Source organism: Chelonoidis abingdonii, chromosome 7 (assembly GCF_003597395.2).
Source record: "Chelonoidis abingdonii isolate Lonesome George chromosome 7, CheloAbing_2.0, whole genome shotgun sequence".
NCBI lineage: Eukaryota > Metazoa > Chordata > Testudines > Testudinidae > Chelonoidis > Chelonoidis abingdonii.
In genome coordinates, this window is record NC_133775.1 from 44006569 (window position 1) to 44025447 (window position 18879).

Sequence of the window (18879 nt, forward strand, 5' to 3'; positions counted from 1 at the left end):
TTACAGGTGATAGATATAGCAAATAGAATGTAAACAAATCATAATTTTGTTGTCATAGCTTGTGCTCTTATAGTTCCATTCATGATAAAAAAAAAAGAGTTTTAATCAGTTCAGTAAGAAGTTACTAATACATCTGGGTGCATATTATATTTGGGATGCCACATTAAAAATCCATAGAAATAAATAAATAAAAAGCTTTGGGAATTAACGGTTGGAAATTAAACAATTTTATTCAAAAGTTATTAGTAGTCAAGGCCGCATATCTAGTTTAACAACACTAGTGAAAATGAAGAAAAATGTCAGCTGTAATCTTTCATGGAGAGGTTATTTTTTTTAATTAAAGTGGTGTGATTGTGAATATGTCTCTGGAGTTGCATCAGTCCATTATAATTACATTTGCAAAGATTAGATTTTTACCAGTAAATGTCAGTCAACGTTGATTTCACCAAATACACACAAACTGACAAAAAATAAATCTCCATCAATAATAATAGAAATTTACAGATAGGCAAAGAGAAATGCTGCTTGACAACTTATAAGAGTTTAGTTTATTGATAGTTACTTTGTAGATGCTGACATGATGTTGACAATTTGTGTTTTAATAGTTATAAGGCTTTAACTTTTTAGACCTGTGTCTACTGTCATTAAGTAATGGTTAAACTTCCCCAACCCCATAATTTTCTGCAACTGTGAAAATTTAAGGATTTTTTTCAATTTTTGTCTATTTAAAATATATTTATAGCTGTCAAAAATTATAAAAACAAACATTCAAAATCAAATTCTGCTAAGTCTAATAATAGTGAAGGGATTTTCTTGTATGCAACTAAAAGGGCAAGCAGCACCATTAATCAGGCATGTGTTTGTTACAACTGTGTACCAAACTGTTTCAGTTGGGCTGTACTGATATGAAAGTAATTATGTAGTAGTCTTCAGGTATATTAACTATCAAGTCTCTAAATGTACCATTAATTTGCTTGCACAGTTTTCTTTAACTGAGCTATCTTTTACTCTATGCTAGTTTTTTTCAGATCTAGATGTGCTTTCCAATTTGCACTTGTCAGATTTCAGATGAAGTGCCACAAGCAAATATGCATATGTTATGAATGTATACATATATACAATCAATCAATAGGCCAAATTTGGTTCTTACTCTTAAGTAGTATTTCAGGAGTGGTTTCATTAATGTCAATGGAGTCAGTGCAGTAGGATGCTAAGTCAGTAAGGGTATGAGAATCTGGCTCCATATAAATACATAAAATATTAATTTCTTTGTGGGTAGAAGGGCTTGTCAAAGTAATTATTTTTGAGTCTGTCAACAGAAACAATACACAGATTTATTTACATCTATATCTAGATCTCTCTCTCTATATCCCCTAATCCTGCAGCTACTTTGCAGGAGTGGAGATGCAGGAGTGTTTTTACTTAATGGTAGAGGTAGAGAGAGAGAGAGAGAGAGAGAGAGAGTGTGTGTGTGTGTGTGTGTTTTTCCCCTCAATTATATTAGTTCATTTAGCTTTTCATGCCTCAGAAGCCCTGTTACAATACAGGCTAAAGAAGGAGACTTGTAATAACCATCCCCAAGTGCGTTACACTAACAGGTCTGAACACCATTATTCCCTGGGCTAGTTAACAAGCACTTAGGCCACAATCCACCAAGCCAACGCCACTCATTCTCCCCTGTGTCTTCACGGGGCTTTTCTATCAGGCTCTGCTACCTAAGCTGCGCTAAGAGGCTGAGGAAGGCAGCCTGCGCGCTGGTGCTGGGACTAGTGCCTGAGGCGATGCAGAGGTGTCTACGTGCTGCGGCTGGAGCGCACGCAGCCCGTTACACAGCCCTGATGCAGAGCCGGGATGTCTCAAGGGCCATCCCTGCCTCTATGTCACGCCGGTGGCACGGGGAGGGCAGCTGCACCTAGGCCTCCCCCAGGAATAGGATACACCCCACCCCCTTCGGCCTCTGTCGCCGGCCACAGCCCAGGCGGCGTGACTGGCCGTAGGGCAGAGATGGCCGATGGGTGCGAAGCGGGGGGGTCTGTTACGCCTGCGCGCTGCCTGCCGAGAGCTGCCCGCCCAGCGGGGCCCTCCTGCCTGGGTCGTTCCCAGGATGCCGCGCGCCGCGCATGTGCAGTGCCGCGCTCCGGGGCTGCTAATTCCATTGTGGAGCGGACGCGGCGTTATTTTTGACTGGAGGCGGCGGCCGGAGCCGTAAGTGCAGCCAGGGCCGGGTGCTGCCCGTCGGCGCGGGTGGGGCGGTGACGATGCGCCCAGGCGGGGCCGGCTCGGTGAACGGGCGCTGAGCAGCACCCTGAGCGAGCGGCGTCCGGCTGCGGGCAAGCGGCGGGTCCCGCAGCCCTTCTGGGCCGCGCTTCCTCCCCGGCCCGGCTTCCTGGGGGATGAAACTCGGCAGCGGCTTCCTCGGCGGCGGCGGCAGCAAGAGGGCGGCGGCCATGGAGCCCACCTTCCCCCCCAGCATGGTCATGTTCAACCACCGCCTCCCGCCGGTCACCAGCTTCACTCGGGCGGCCGCGCCCCCGCCGGCGGCCCAGCACCCCTCGCAGTGCGTCTTGTCGCCGCCCCCCTCCGCCGCCGCCTCTTCCTCTGCGGCGGCCGAGGCTCCCGCGCCGCCCCCCCCTCAGGACGTGACTTTCAAGAAGGAGCCGGCTGGGGCTTTCCCTTCCTCTTCCTCGCAGAGGAGCCCCTGGGGCTTCCTCCAGTCTCTGGTGAGCATCAAGCAGGAGAAACCCAGCGAGGAGGAACAGCAACAGCACTATGGGGGGCTGTTCGGAGGGGCTGGGGAGGAGAGGCACCCAGCCCTGGGCAGTGGCAGTGGGGAAGGAGCCAGCCAGAGTGTGATTCAGGACCTCAGCCTCCTCCACCACCTGCACCACCATCCCCACCGGGACCTGTTACTGAGTGGCAGGAGCGAGAGCACCCCTGGGGGCTCTGATGAGCCAAAGCACGACGGCCATGGCAAGAAGGTGAAGAGGCCAAAGCCAGAATCTCAGGGAATCAAAGCGAAGCGCAAGCAGAGCGCCTCATCCAAACCCCCAGTGGTGGGAGATACAGAAGCTGCCATCTTGTCCTCAAGTCAGAAACCTCATGTCTGTGAACACTGCAGCGCTGCCTTCAGGAGCTCCTATCACTTGCGCAGACATGTGCTCATTCACACTGGGGAAAGGCCTTTCCAGTGCAGCCAGTGCAGTATGGGTTTCATCCAGAAGTACTTGCTCCAGAGACACGAGAAGATCCACAGTAGGGAGAAGCCATTTGGATGTGACCAGTGCAGCATGAAATTCATCCAGAAGTACCATATGGAGAGACACAAGAGAACACATAGTGGAGAAAAGCCATACAAATGTGACACTTGTCAGCAGTATTTTTCAAGGACTGATAGACTGTTGAAGCACAGACGAACATGCGGTGAAGCCATAGGTAAAGCAGGTGTAGGAATGGAACCTGGATCATCAAATCACAACGTGGGGAGCCTGGCTGTGTTGTCTCAGGGAAATACAAGTTCTTCAAGGAGAAAAAGTAAAACAAAAAGTGTATCCATTGATAACAAAGGACATAAGTCTAGTAATAAAGTAACTGAATTACAAGTTGCAAGTAATATGACCATGCAGAATTATGCAGTAGAAATTCCTGTTGTGTCTTCCAGTGGTGGCTTAGTTGGTGCTGGCATGGAAGAATTACAAAAAAAGGTGCCAAAGTTGGTCTTCAAAAAAGGAAACAGAAAAAATGCAGACAAGAGTTACCTTAATTTTGTGTCACCATTACCAGATATTATTGGGCAAAAACCATTGCCTGGGAAACAAAGTGGCTCTCTTGGTATAGTAACCAATACTAGTGTAGAAGCTATTGGCCTTCTTCAAAATGCAGGTGGAAAACCAGGTCAAATAAGTAGCAATTATGATGATGCCATGCAGTTTTCAAAGAAAAGAAGATATTTGCAAACTGCCAGCAGTAACAGTGCCTTTTCTATAAATGTTGGACATATGGCCTCCCAACAGTCTGTCATCCAGTCGGCAGGTGTAAGTGTTATGGATAATGAAGCCCCATTATCTCTTATTGATTCAACATCTCTAAATACTGAAATGAAGTCTTGCCATGACAAGTCTGGAATTCCTGATGAAGTCTTGCAGAGTCTTTTGGACCAGTACTCTCACAAGTCAGAAGGCCAGAAGGAAGATCCTTTCAGTATAACTGAACAGCGTGTAGACTTGCACACTTCGGGAGAACGTCCAGAGATGGTTCAAGAAGAAAATTTAAGCCCAAACTCTCAAACAGCTTCAAATGATAAGGCAAGCATGTTGCAAGAATACTCTAAATACCTCCAACAGGCTTTTGAAAGAACGACCAATAGCACTGGTTTTGCTTTTGGGCCCAGTTTCCAATTTGTTAGTTTGTCTTCAACTCTCCATAACCACAGTTTGTTTCAAGACAAACAGATATACACTACATCTCCTCTTGAGTGTGGCTTCAGCCAGTCTGTTACCTCAGTGTTGCCAACTGCATTACCAAAGCCTCCTTTTGGGATGTTGCTTGGATCTCAACCAGGTTTTTATTTATCTGCTTTGGAGGCTACACATCAACAGTTGACTCCTTCTCAAGAGCTGGATGATCTGATAGATTCACAGAAAAATTTAGAGACTTCATCAAACTACCAGTCTACATCTCAGAAATTGAGTAGCCAGAAGGAACAGAAAAATTTAGAATCTTCAACAAGCTTTCAGATTCCACCTCAGGAGTTAGCTAGCCAGATAGATCCCCAGAAGGATGTAGAGCCTAGAGCAACATACCAGATTGAGAACTTTGCACAAGCGTTTGGTTCTCAATTTAAGTTGGGCAGCAGGGTGCCAATGACTTTTATCACTAACTCTAATGGAGAAGTGGACCATAGAATAAGGACTTCAGTGTCAGATTTCTCAGGGTATACAAATATGATGTCTGATGTAAATGAGCCATGTAGTACAAGAGTAAAGACCCCTACCAGCCAAAGTTACAGGTAAGGTCCCAAGTGTGACCAGGCTGTGGGGTCTTTTTTAATGTAATTTTGTTCTATTTTCATAACACTGCCATTGGAATGTTTCTACATGGTCCTGTTAAGAATAATGTAACATGCCTTTTCAATGCAACTTTTCATATTTAGTTTATTTTGTTAGTGTAATTTTTTTTAGGTCTGTTTATTATGGATTTTAATTAAAAAAAAATCAATAGATTAAAATAGGTTTCTTTTCCCCCAAATGTTTAGCAATCAAATTTACATACATAGAGTGTCAGGGAATAGCCCAAAAGTTTAAAATGCAAAAAATTAACTTTGTTCCTAGGATTAAGGTTTATTCTAATTGCTTTACTCTCAGGAAAGTGTAACAAAGCATGGAAATTCTATGCACCATTTGTGTACTGGAACTTCCAATTTACAGATAGTGGCAAATATATTTCAACATTTGAGGAAGGGATCTAAACATTTTCAGACTCCTGTCTTTTATATCTAGGATGATCCAAAATTCTGAGAATTTCGCTACCTACATCTTGCTGTAGCTTTTAATGTACTCCTCTTCTTCCAGGTGACTCATTCCAGATTGGTGGGGCAAATATTCTTGGATCCATGGTAAATGCCTAGAATGATAGCTTTAATATAAACAATAATGTCCCCTGAACTCCTGTACAAGGCTGTAATTCCATAAAGAGATTCTAGTGACATAAGCCCTGAGAACAAAACTTAAGTGGCTCATTCATGTCATTAGATCCCCAACTTGAAGCTACAGTCATAACTCATATACCCTTTTGGGATACATTATTTATTATACATGGTTTAAAACAAATCAGTGTTTTTCCCTTCTCTTCCATCCCTTCCTGTTAGTATGCTAGGTCCTCATTCTGCATATTTTGCTGTCCTCCCTGGTTCAATCCTACATGGTTTGTGGTCCTTCCCTGGTTACTTCCCATCTTAACAGTTGGAATTTTGAAAAGATTTACATTCCGGAAAGTGCATAATTTATTATGTACTTACTGGTGTCATCTTATGACATCAAGTACAGAAAAATAAAAATGTAAACACCCATGTATTTTATAATTCTATTAAAGTTTCCATGTACAATAAGAAATAATATACTCCCAATTGTACAAAGTAAGGCCCTGATGCTGCCTTGGGATTTGCTAACATGGATGACTGTGTCCAACAGATCCCGGTAACTTCAGTGGGTCTCCATATAGGTGCCCTGGTCTACAACATATCTCACTGCAGGCTTGGGGCTTAAGGCTGCAATGCCATCAAAGGTTTCTGGTGATGACATACATCACAAGGGTGGAGCTTGAGTGGTTTAATGTCACCATAACCCTTTAATGGAATTATTGCCATACTTTATGTATATTTTGTGGTACATTATTTATTATATGTGAATCTTGATTAATGCCTGTGGAGCCACGGAAACCCAGAATTGCTAGTGGCCATTTGAAGCTGCTGAAAGGCAGTGGCACTGCTCTAAACCACTTTTTTGAAAATTGTTTTTTTTTGCTTAGTTTTTTTACGTAATTTTTGGTGATGTTTAAGCTGATGGTTTTTATGTACTCTTGGTGATGTTTCAGTCTTACGTACTTTTCTGGTGTCAGAAAAGTACCAGTGGTTGTTTGCAGTCTTCTAGTGTAATCAGCCTATTACAGGCTTCCATGTATAATAAAGTAATTAACATTGTGCAAGTGTAAAACACTTCTGATATGAAAGTGGTGTTTTGAAAACTATGGAATTATTAAACAAATTGTTACAAAAATTTGGGTAATTTGTCCCATTATCCTCCACCCTCCCAAAAAAACAAACCTAAACCCTGTTTCTCTAAGTGAACTATCACCTTTTTACCATTAGTAGGCCTAATTCTGCAGAATTAATCTAATCTCATTAACTTTTTCTCTAAACTTGATTATGTATTTCATCCTTATTTCGATTTAGTGAGGTAAGCTTCTACTGATCGCCAGACACGGAGCCCAGTCTGTCATCAAGGGATGGAGTAGACCATAACTTTTGTAGGCCTCGTGCTTTTTATCATCTCTTGTTTTGCAGAGGTTATGATTTACTTTCTTTATATTGTGTGTACTGGATATTGAATATGTATTCTGATTGTTTGCTTTAGCTTAATAATAAAAACCTATTATTCACAAAATCCTAAAGAATGAAGATATCACTTATATTATCCAGTCACACTTCTGAGACATTTTTATTAAGAAAATTCCATAAAATGTTTTAAATAGCATTGCAGAAGCAACATAGCTTGATGGCATGTTTTAAGGTATTTTTATTGTAAATTTTTGTTCTTTTAGATCAATAAAAATACTCTTGGTATTAAGCATGCAGACTTAAATACTTTAATGCTTTTAGATTCTTTTTTGGTTTGGAAATTCTTATTTGAATACGCTATTAAAAAAAAATGGAACCACATCATACCATTAATGTTTAACTTTCCATTGAGATTAGTCAGATGTTGCTTAAACTAGTTGACCAACATGATTCTCTTTGTTGTGTATGGCTCTGTACAGTGGTAGTGCACTTACTGTAATTTGAATGTTTTGTAATTTGTTGAAAGTTGAGAGCTAGAGTTTCTGTAGATATTAAGCAGAGATAGTTTTGTTTTAAGATTTTAAACAAAACATTTTCTATTAACTGTGTTTTGCTTTGAACCCATTGCTCTTTTTTTTTTTTTTGCCTTTAAAGAAGGACTTACCAAAAGAAAGGTATCAAAACCATTATTCAGACAAGCAGTAGGTAGCATAAGGATATGTCTACACTTAAACTCCCACAGTGGCACAACTGCACTGCTGTAATGCCTCAGTGTAGACACTCCCAATGCTGATGGCAGGGGTTCTCCTGTCAGCCAGGGTAATCCGCCTCTCAGGGAGATGGTAGCTTTTTTTCTTTCGACCTAATGCTGTCTGCACTTGTGATTAGGTTGATGTAACTGCCTTTTCTCGGAGGTGTGGATTTTTCACACTTTGGAGAGACATAGCTATGCTAATGTAAGTTCCTAGTGTAGACCAGCCCTAAGTATATGTTCTGTGCTTCCTTAATAGGTTTATAGACTGTTTCGTAAACTCGCTTGTAGAAAATAAATGCAATAGTGCTAAAAGTCCCCAAAACAGTTTGAGAAGGGGAGTAGGGAAGTTGAGAAGATTTAAGCAGAACTTATAGTTCCATTTGCCAAGAAGTTACCTGAAACTCAAGGAAGAAGATATCTGTATGCCAAAAAGAAACAGAATGGTAACTATGAGCAAAAACCAAACAATTACATTAACACAAAGTACTTAAGCAAGTAATATAGGTAGTATCTAGGGGATTGACAGGAACCCTTCTGGAAGATTGGGGGATGGAAACTTATACTTCACACTGGTAATTGTGCAATCAATTGAAAATGTGTTTCTAAGTAGAACACACACACATTTTTCCTAGCTAACCACTGAGTTCAAATCATTTGTATCCAGGACAGTACTCAGTGTGCCACATCTATTTGTTTTCGGTGCTTAATGTTGAGCACTTGGTAAATACAGGAAGCTGGTCTTTCTGCTAGGTGCTGGAAAGAACTATATATTGCAAATATAGATTTTCCTTAATGTGTGTGAAGCAGTAGTATAAATATAGCAAACTAACAATTCTATGGGTGATTTGGGGATATAGGGAGGGGAAGGAACATAGAGAGATAGCTCAGTGGTTTGAGCATTGGCCTGCTAAACCCAGGGTTGTGAATTCAATCCTTGAGAGGGCCATTTAGGGATCTGGTGCAAAAATCTGTCTGGAGATTGGTCCTGCTTTAAGGAGGGAGTTGGACTAGATGACCTCCTGAGGTCCCTTCCAACCTTGATATTCTATGATTTCTCAAGGTTAAATTAACTTTCTTGTGTCATAACTTTTAGTGTCTGGAAGTATATTTTTAAAAGGGCTGGAAGGGAATTAAATCCTGTTTTCCAGCCCCAAATGTAGAGATTAAGTTGAAGGTACTGAAGGGGAATTATTTACAAGGAAGTGGCCATTAAGAAATAATATTCATGATAAATAACAAATTGTACGTATGCAAATTGAAGTATTTATACTTACCACTATATGTAGCTCACGTCTCAGAACTGATGCTGAGACAGACAAAGCAATGTGGTTCTCCGTCCTCCAGATTATGGGTGGGTGACTGTAAACCAGCAAAAACTCAGTGTGTACTCCAGAGCTATTTGAAAACTGGAAATTAACATAGCTGAATATGGTAATATTTGAATGTAAATTAAAGCAGGAGGCACTTTTGGAGCAGCAGATTTAGGGCGAGAGGGGGCATGCTTAAGAAAATGAAAATATAAGCATTTCAGGCTTTTATAGAATCCTGAAGCAAGCTTGTACTTTCCGAAAGATTTCCCCCACTGTGCTAGAGCAAATCCATTGTAAGTAAAATCATCTAATTCTAGGTGAAGTGATGAAGTGCTCGATGTTAAATATCCCATCACACACAATTTAAATCAAGAGCAAACAAGTTGGCACAAAAGGCACAATTTTGTGCTAGCTTGAGGATTTTGTCTTTTCTGGCACTAAAACAGAGAACCCCTGCTACAAATATAGTACCTCTTAATTAGGCTGGAGGGAGGGTTCCCTTATAATAATTCTAGTCTCAGGATATTTGATAATATAAAATAGAAACTGTTACTGCTTGGATCAACTTAATATATATTTACATGTTTACTGTTGTAATAATGCCTTGGTTTTTAAAAATCTGTCTGATAATGCTGTAATGGGGTACTTTGGCATGTCAAAAAGTCTTCTAATATTTTTGTTATAGACTATCCCTTGGTATTATAAAAGGGAAATATGGCAACTCACCAATTTGCTTTTGCTCCCATGAGATGATAAAAAGCTGCTGATGCCTCATGAAAACCTTGAAAAGATTTTGAAAGAATTCAGCTTGTCATTTTCTCTAGTCTTATCTCTCTTTTTATTACTAACAACATTTGCATGAAAACAATCTTTGTTTGGTTGCACTTTGCTTCCCACTAGAAATGAGTCTTCCAATTGTAATGTTACAGTGGATGATTGTGGAAATGTGTTTTGTGACTAGAAGGCATACTTTTAATAGTGTAAAAGGCATTGTAGCCTTGACTTCCTGCATTCTCTGCTTTTTATTATAGGCATGCAGTTAGCCAGATACTTTTCATTATAAGACATTCTTTTTAATTGCTTATAAATTCACCAAGTTTTAACGATTCAGGCTGAAATTTTCCTGCTGGGTGTCTGACTCAGGCTGGATTTTTCAGGAAAATTTAAGCAAAAACAGTTAAACTAGTTCCTAGAACAAAACATAGGGGGAAATGGTGTCTTTACCCACATTTAAAAAAAACAAACAACTTACAACCATTTAATTGAAAAACGGTAGTACCTCCATGCTTTATAGCTGGGGCTTGACATTTGTCAGGGGGATTGCTCTGATGTCAGGGATGTGCCTTTTGTCATCCTTGTGAGAATCTGCCTGAATTTGGCCTAGTTATGAGCCTCTGAAAAATCTCACTTTGCACATGCTCAGTAGAGACTTGAGTTCTGCAGCTAAATTCTCAAGATGATTCCATCTGTGCTGGATATGATCTAGCATGAGACTGCAGGGGCTGAAGAGGGACTGATATTCCCCTGCAATTTGTTCTTTGGCGGCAAGGAGATGTGATACATCACAAGAACTGTGAAAGCAGGGAGACGTGTTCTTCTCTACTTGGTGTTCCTGCTGCTAACATGGGCAATGAGGAGGAGGAGGCAGCCTGACTCAAATGAAGAGGAATAGGGAGCTGGGCCCTGAGATCTGGGGGAAGGAGTGATAGAGGAGGGGAGGCAGGGCTGAGGAGCCAATTGAGGGCAGTCTGGGACAAGGAGAGGCTGGAGGTCCAAGGGCAGAAGGAGCCACACTTCGGGGATCAGGGAGACATGCTAGAAGCAGAAGTGTGAATCCACTAGAGTGTGCTGTCCTTGGAACCTGGAATAGAACCCAGCATTCCTGAGTCTCAACATTTTTCAGTTGTCAGGAAATAAGCTGTGAAATCCTCTGGCAATGTGTATGTTTCATCTTCCTCTAATGGCTGGCCCACATAAAGCATAGTAACCTACTACTCTCAGATCTTAGCTCAGGTGACAGACGTCTGTGCTGTTAATCTGAAGCAGTGGTCCCCAACGCGGTGCCCATTGGCACCATGGCGCCCACCGGGGCATTTATGTGTGCCCACCTGGTGCCCAGCAGGGAAGAGAAGCCGCGGCCCCACGCCTGCCGTGGAGAGAGAACTCAGGCTGTGGGCACGGTGGTCTCTGTTCCCGGCAAGTGCGGGGCCTGCCTAGTGCCCAGCAGGGAAGAGAAGCTGTGGCCCCACCCCTGACGGGGACAGAGAACTCCGGGGCTGTAGGCTGTGGGCGCTGGTGTTCTCAGTCCCAGGCAGGCGTGGGGTCGTGGCCTAAGCCGGAGAGAAGCTGCAGCCCCGTGCCTGCCAGGGACAGAAAACTCCGGGACTGCAGGTACCAGTGTTCTCTGTCCCCAGCAGGTGTGGGGCCTGCCTAGTGCCCAGAAGGGGGGAGAAGCCGGGGCCCCACACCTGGAGACAGAGTACTCCAGGGCTGCGGTCACTGATGTTCTCTGTCCTCACGGCTTCTCTCCAGCTTCTCTCTGGATTCATATATTATGTAATACTAAATATGATGATTTTGTATTATTTAATGTACAAATACAAAATAAGCCTTGAAAAATTGTTGGCGCCCGCCATACTCTTCTGAAAACATGAATATGCTACTGGCCACAAAAAGGTTGGGGACCACTGATCTAAAGGTTCTCTAATCCTGCTGAAGAATCATGGGATAGTCAGCATGGTATGATGTGATGGAATTTGTGTTTTTCAGTTTGCTTTTATATAAACAAGAACATTGCACCTTTAACGTTGCTAATATAGTTGATTTTGTGTGTAAAGTTGCACTTTAAAGTTAGGAAATGCCAGAATTAAGATTGCCTCTGCAACCTTAATTTGATCCACCTGTGCAGATGCATTATGATGTAGTATTTAATTACATAATCGCATACAATTTTCTTTTTGTTCTACCGGGGTCCCTGTCTTTCAGTGCTCAGAACAGATGATGCTGTATGAGCAGCTACTCAGTATTTTGTTTTATCCTCATTGTTCAGTGTGTGGTCTCATGCCTTATTTATTGCACACCATTCAAATCTTGCTTTGAATACGGAGTTCTTAATTTCATCGCGGGTTTTTCTGTGGTGTTCACCACTGTAGCATCTGTGTACTTCACAACCATAAATGTATCTTTACAGCACCCTTGTGAGGTAGAGTAGTAGTATCCCTATTTTACAGGTGGGGAACTGAGGCACGGTGAGACTCAAAAGTGTAGACTAATTTTAAGGTCCATTTTGATATACTTATGGCTTGATTTTTTTTAGACAATATAGTATTATATAGTATTTCATATGTTCACAGCACAGCTCTTACTGAGTTGTAGGTCCAACTTCTCAACACTTTTCAGATCCCAGAAGTTGGGTACCCAGAAAATGAGGAAACATGAAGAATATGGCTGCCTGTGAAAAGTTTAGTTCATGTGACTTCTCTCTCTAATATCCTGGGACCAACATGGCTGCAACAACACTGCAAACAAAGTTCCTGGTTGATTATGGACAAGGTGGGTGAGATAATATCTTTTACTGGATCAGCTTCTGTTGGTGAAGGAGACAAGTTTTTGAGCTCCACAGAGGAGTTCTTCAAAGTGGCAAAGCCAGGGATAGAATCCAATCCCCCAATGTGACATTCAGCTGCCTAAACCGCAAAATCATCCTTTCTCATCCTACACCCCTTCCAGTTTCTGCAACAAATGAGGTAGGGGTGCTACAGACAACCTGGTTTAATTCCCTCAGCATTGGAAAAATTAGCATGTGATTGCATAACTAGAGACTGTCATGCATATGCATAAGGCAGCTGAATGAAGGTTCTACAGGCAATTTAATTCTGGCATTTTCTAATGTCTGAGTACTTTGCAATATTATGTTCTTTCACTGCAACTCTCTCTATGTAATATAATGCTTAGATAGCTAATTTTTGGTTTCTGTAGATTGAGAATTTATTTTTTATCACATTTACTACAAGTTTGTTTAATTTACACAGTCCTTAGCCTGTCTTCCATAGTAAATGTTTTTCTAAAGGTATGTTAGAGGGCTGCCTACTTATATAATAATTAGTTTTTTAAATTTGATCAGCTATCCAGTATGTAATCAAATGGACAGGAATCAGGATAGAATTGGGGAAATATAAGTTTGGAATATCTTTCTTTTTGTGATCCATAGAACTTTAGTCTTTACAATTAAGTTTTTGTAGCCCCTCACTTAATTCTAGCTATCTCAAAACACTTTGTGAACTAATGAGCTACATAGGGGTAGTATAGTTACTGTTAAGGCAATTTCAGCAGCTGTTAGGTTCACACGCAGCCTTTAACATTAAAGCATGTTTTACAGAGAGCTGTATTAGCATTCTGGTGCTTTTGAAAAGTTCCCTGAGATCTTAATTTCTGTGTAGACCATCACCAGCAATTGGCAAAAGGATCCTCATTTTGATGTCTCCTCTAAGGCCAAAGGATAGTCTGTCTAGGCTAGCATTTTCAAAATTTCTCCTTGCCACATGCACTTTTCTGCCCATCTATGCTACTTTTCATTTCAGTTGGCTCTGGGGCTGCAGCTAAGTACCCTGTAAGCTGTGTGGCCACACAGCAACCTACTGAGCGCTATGCATGCGCTCAGGGAACCTGCCCAGTGGGGAGAGGGGTGCCTCGGCCCCAACTCAGCCCGCACCTGCTGCAGCCAGGGGAGGGGTGCCTTGGACCCAACTCAGCCCCGCACCTGCTGCAGCCAGGGGAGGGGTGCCTTACCCCCAGCCTGAACCCAGCCCTGGCCTGGACCTGCCACGGCCGGGGGGGCCCCTCCATTGGCCTCAACCTAGCCCCGCCCCGAACCTGCTCTGGTCAGGGGATCCCTCCACCAGCCCAAACCCAGCACTAACTCAGCCTGGACCTGCTGTGGCTGGGGCCGCCCTCAGTGGTTTCAGTGTCAGAGAGGATGTTCCCAGATGTTGCTTCAAAATTTGCCATCGATGAGTTGATGCAGAGAAAAATACATAGATGCTCTGAATTACATTAAAAAATTCAGCAGCCTCACTAGAAGCTTGATGCATCACTGAGCACCAAGTTCAATGAATGAGAACTGCATGGGACAAAAAAAAGCTTGAGGGTTTAACTCTCGGATCTGTCTGGGCTCCTCTGTTCTTTCCTGTCCAGTTGGCACCATTATCGTAGCCCTGACCTCTCATGTCAGCTATCGCAATTCCCGTATCTTCCAGCTTTTTAAGAAGCACATTTGTCATACAACTCCTGTAGTGTCATCAGTGTCAATACATTCTAGAAAATGCTCTCTGACAGTCACCATTGCAGGGACATTTTCACTAGATTCTGTTGTTACAAAACACACCATTAAAGTCGTTTGTTTTGTATGGCTGATGTCAGGTGTACAGTCCAGAATCAGATCTGCTACAATCTTCTGTTTGACTTTTGTTGCCAATAATGATCTCATTTTGAATTGTTTTTCCAAGATAGTGGTGTGTGTACATTTCTTGCGTGGTGACTCTTAGATGCTTCTGGAGTACATCATCAAACTCGGCCATCAGCTCCACAATTTTAAGGAAGTTTCCATTGTTTGGCACATACAGCTGATCTGAAATGCCACACAGTGCTAAGTTTTGGGTAGCGAGCTTTCTCACAATGGCAATGAGCCTTCAGAACATTTTGCCAATAAAAAGACTGATGCATTCTTCTCTTGATGCTGATCATCTATGGTGGCCTTTAACGGTAGTCTCATGTCAAGCTCTTTCCACTTATGGAATGCTCTCTGGTGATTTCCTTCCTTCTCATGGCATGCCAGATTTCTAGCTGGATTTTTCCAGTCCTTTGTTCCTGTAGAGCTCAATGTGGCTGGAACATTAGACTAGAAGAGTTTGCAACAAAACAGTATGCAGCATTCTGGATTTTTGAGTATATAAGCCATGGCCTCTCCACTGTGTCGCCATTGGGGATTTCACGCCAGTAATGTGTTGGATGGAAACGTCTGCTTTCATTGGCTTTGGGGAACATGAAGTTTTTCACTTGCTGTGACCCATGCAGTACAAGGAAGGTCCCTCAGGCTACTGCTCAAGTGGGTCCACAGTCCTGGATCATCTAGACTTAAGGAACTAAACTCAGCAGCAGCTGTTTCTTGCGCCTCCATCACACTCTTCTCTGATCTACACTTTTCTTCAGGAATGTGCATGGTTGCATCCATTTGAGATGGAGATATGGATGCTGCAGTAGCTGCCAGGTCATCTGCACTCTGACTAACTGGAAGATCGGGCATCTCCTCACCACTCATCCTCACTGGGGCTAGAAGGCTCACTGTGAACATTTGTGTCTATGTATCTCAGGAGAGCTCCTTCCTACTTAAATAGAAAAGCTTCCTTTGCTTGCTTGCTTTTTCTGAATGCTGCCTCAGAAGGGCAGTTTCTTATTTCACTCATAAGTGTAGTTCTGTGCCAGCTCTACTGGCTCTCAACACCCAGTTGAAGGGTACAAATAAGCAGGCTGGTAGCAGGGCCTGAGTGAGGGAAGATATCAATGTCTTAAGGGTCTAACTGGCTCCTACTACTTCAGTTGACTGCCTGTTCCCCTCAAGTGGGTTCAGGGAAGCAGCATGAAACAGGAAGCTCTCAGAGAATCTAGTGTTAATCAGTCCAGGCTCTTGAGGGATGCTAGAGAGGTACATAAGAGACTCCTTCTCCCCTCTCTCTCTGTCTCTGTCTCTGTCTCTCTCTCTCTCCCTCTCCCTGAAGCAACTGCTGCTTTCTGTTGTTCCTTTTTCTCCTGCCTGCCTGTTAGGTCTTTTGTGCCCTCCTTCCTCCTGCACAGCATTCCACCATCTCTGTGCATCTAGAGCAGAGACAATACATATGCACCAGCAGCAGACGCAATTTTCTACACTCTGGGTCCTAGTGGTGCCCCGCCACAGTCTGGCATCTGAAGCAGCCGCCTCAGTTCGCCTCATGGTAAGGCCTGCCCTGGACCTCTATCATTACAGTAGGACTGGCAAAAACAAAGAGCAATTTCTTATTTCACAGCCAAAAAAAGGGCACAAGCACAAATCCAGAATGTTTTTTGAAATGCTAGATTAAAATATTTAAAAGTGTATTGTAGTCATCTTACAAATCTAGAAGTGATCTACTAGATGTGACCCCCCTGCTTCTTGCCCCTTGACAGCCCTCTCAGGGACTTCTGCCCCACCCAACACCCCCTGTTCACTGACCGCCCCCCTGGAACCCCTGCCCCATCCACTACTACCCTGGTCCCCTGTCCCCTGACTCCCTCCAGAACCCCTGCCCCTGACTGCCCTCCCACCGCCCTCCTCTCATTCCTGACTGCCTCCCATCCGGGACACCTGCTCCATCCAACCACCCCTTCTCCCTGTCCCCTGACCACCCCTGGAACCCTTGCCCCTGACTGCCCCCCTCAGACCCCTACCCCCATTCTACCCCCCTTTCCCTGCCCTCTGGCTGCCCTGCCTCCTAGCCACAACCCCCCTTCCCAACCACCCCCCTTCGAACTCCCTTGCCGCGCTGCCTGGAGCAGTGGTGACTGATGATGCTATAGCCATGCTGCTCAGAGCAGCAGGATAGGCAGCTGTGCTGCCTGGTGGGAACCAGCCACTCCACCGCGCAGCACAGAGCACTGGGTCAGGCCAGGCTCTGCAGCTGCACTGCCCCAGGATCTCTCAGTCCTGCCACCCAGAGCATTGCACTGGTGGCGCAATGAGGTGAGGCTGTGGGGGAGAGGCTGGGGGTTAGCCTCCCCAGGCCAGAAGTTCAGGCCAGGCAGGAGGGTCCTGCGCGCTGGATGTGACCCACGGACCATAGTTTGCCCACCTCGGATGTAGCCCATTATCCTGTCTTCCAGCAGTGGCCAGTGCCCGATGCTTCAGAATGATCGGAACAAGGCAATTATCAAATGATCTGACCAGACTCAGTTTCTGGCAGTCAAAGACAGATGCACACAGTAAATCCAGATTTTTCAAAAGTGGCCAGTGATATTTTGAGTGCCAAACCTGAGATATGTTTTAAGGGTACTGATTTTTCAGGGGGGCTGAGCAACGTTTTAAGTATCTCAAGTTGCATACCCAAAAAGTGAGACCCCTGGAATTACTAGTCATGCCTGAAAATCTGGGCTTCAGCAATTGATATCACAGATTTTAAAATTGAACGTTTCCCATTTACTGTTGTGTAGAACAATAGCTTGGTGGTATGCACTTCCTTGCAATGGAAAAGAGGCTTCTCTCTTTAAAGTTAGTTTCATACTGCCTGTTGCTGAGGGCAAAGATACAGTAAGGGGCAAAAGTTTTTAAGGTGAACAAAGACGGTGACTTCATAAAACTCAGATCTCACAGTAGAAGGCACAGAGTCTTTGCTGGTCTAAACCAATAACCTGATGAAATGCCCTGGCGGCCCACCTGCCAGGTAACACCTTGTTGCCTCATCCACTTTGTACTGTAGTTTTCAAACCACAGTCCTTTCACTCTCTTTCAAAAAGGAGAAGAATCTGTCAGTCTTAAATAATGGCTCTTCCTGCTAGTTAAGACTTAGTTTGCTGCAGCTTTATTTATTTAAAGTGTGGCTTTCTTGTGGAGAGGAAAAGCATAGAATTGCAAGGTGAGTTGTGGAAATTAGTGCAGTGGGGATTGTTGACAATGAATAAAGATTTGGTCTACAGCTGCGGAGAGGAAATAAATAGCAAATGGAGCAAATAGAGGATGTAACTAACCAGCTGTATCTATCTTATTAAAGTACTTTATTTTGATCATCTCTGCTTGATATTGTTGTAATATTCCTTATTTCATGTAACCAGTGTCTATAGTTGTTAAGAAGAATGGTGGTTCATGAAAGAACTGGCATAGAAGATGATCAGGCAGCATCAGTGGTTTAAAAAACAAACAAACCAACAAAATACTTGCTTCCAGCTGCAGTTGCCTCTTTCTCCTGGATGAGGATCTGACCACAGTGATCCACCTGGGTGTTGCCTCTAGAGCAGATTTATTGTAACTTCCTTTGTTGTAGCCTGAAGGTGAATGCCATGCAGAGGCATCTGTTTGTGTGGAATTATAGTTCATTTGCCTTCTCAGTGGGATGAGTCATGGTGAGCACATCATCCCTGTGCTCTGATTCCTCCCCTGGCTCTCAGGCAGTTTGTATTTTCAGTTCAAGGGGTTCTTTGGTTAGTCCTGCCCCCAGTAATGGACCAGCCATGCCATCCTCTTGCCCAAGCTTGTGCAAAACTATGTCCTCCTGCAAGTGATCCCACTCCTATCAATTTAGGAGAGCAGGGCATTACCTTGTTCATGGTGCCTGCTATTCCCATAAGCCCTCAGGCTGTGGGTAAATGGATCACATGCTTGAGCTGATTTTTTAAAAAATTATGCCGCATCAGAGAAAAGGTACCTGCTAACAATTAAAGCCCGCCCCCCCAAACCAAACAAACAAAAAATCCCAGCAGTAAGTGGAGGTTAAATTTAAATTCAGAACAAGCTCATGATGTTACAAAGCCATGAAACGAAGAAAGATGAAGAACAGCAGCTAGTGTTAAATATTCTGAGTAACTAACATACATGCCAGGGAAACAATGCAGCAGTAACACATGGGCATATCTAATACACAGTGAGAAGTGACCTGGAAATAACTGGCAACAAACACTCTCCCTTCTGTAAAACATAGCAGGTCAGAAGTTATGTGGAATGGTAGCAATACACTAAATTATTAAGTTTTGGAAGGATTTGCGGC

The 18879-nt window shown here is 43.3% G+C and overlaps 1 protein-coding gene across 1 annotated transcript; it reads left to right on the top strand.

The window, feature by feature from the left end:
* The first annotated feature begins 2151 nt into the window (after window positions 1-2151).
* Window positions 2152-7340, top strand: ZNF281 (zinc finger protein 281). Its single transcript, XM_032773494.2, has 2 exons — window positions 2152-5005; window positions 5568-7340. Exons 1-2 carry the CDS (start codon window positions 2394-2396, stop codon window positions 5569-5571), a joined length of 2616 nt encoding a protein of 871 aa, XP_032629385.1. The 5' UTR covers window positions 2152-2393; the 3' UTR covers window positions 5572-7340.
* The last annotated feature ends 11539 nt before the right edge of the window (window positions 7341-18879 follow it).

What these genes read in the sequence shown, in the direction of transcription:
- ZNF281 (XM_032773494.2), top strand. Translation starts at nt 2,394, where the DNA reads ATGAAACTCGGCAGCGGCTTCCTCGGCGGCGGCGGCAGCAAGAGGGCG.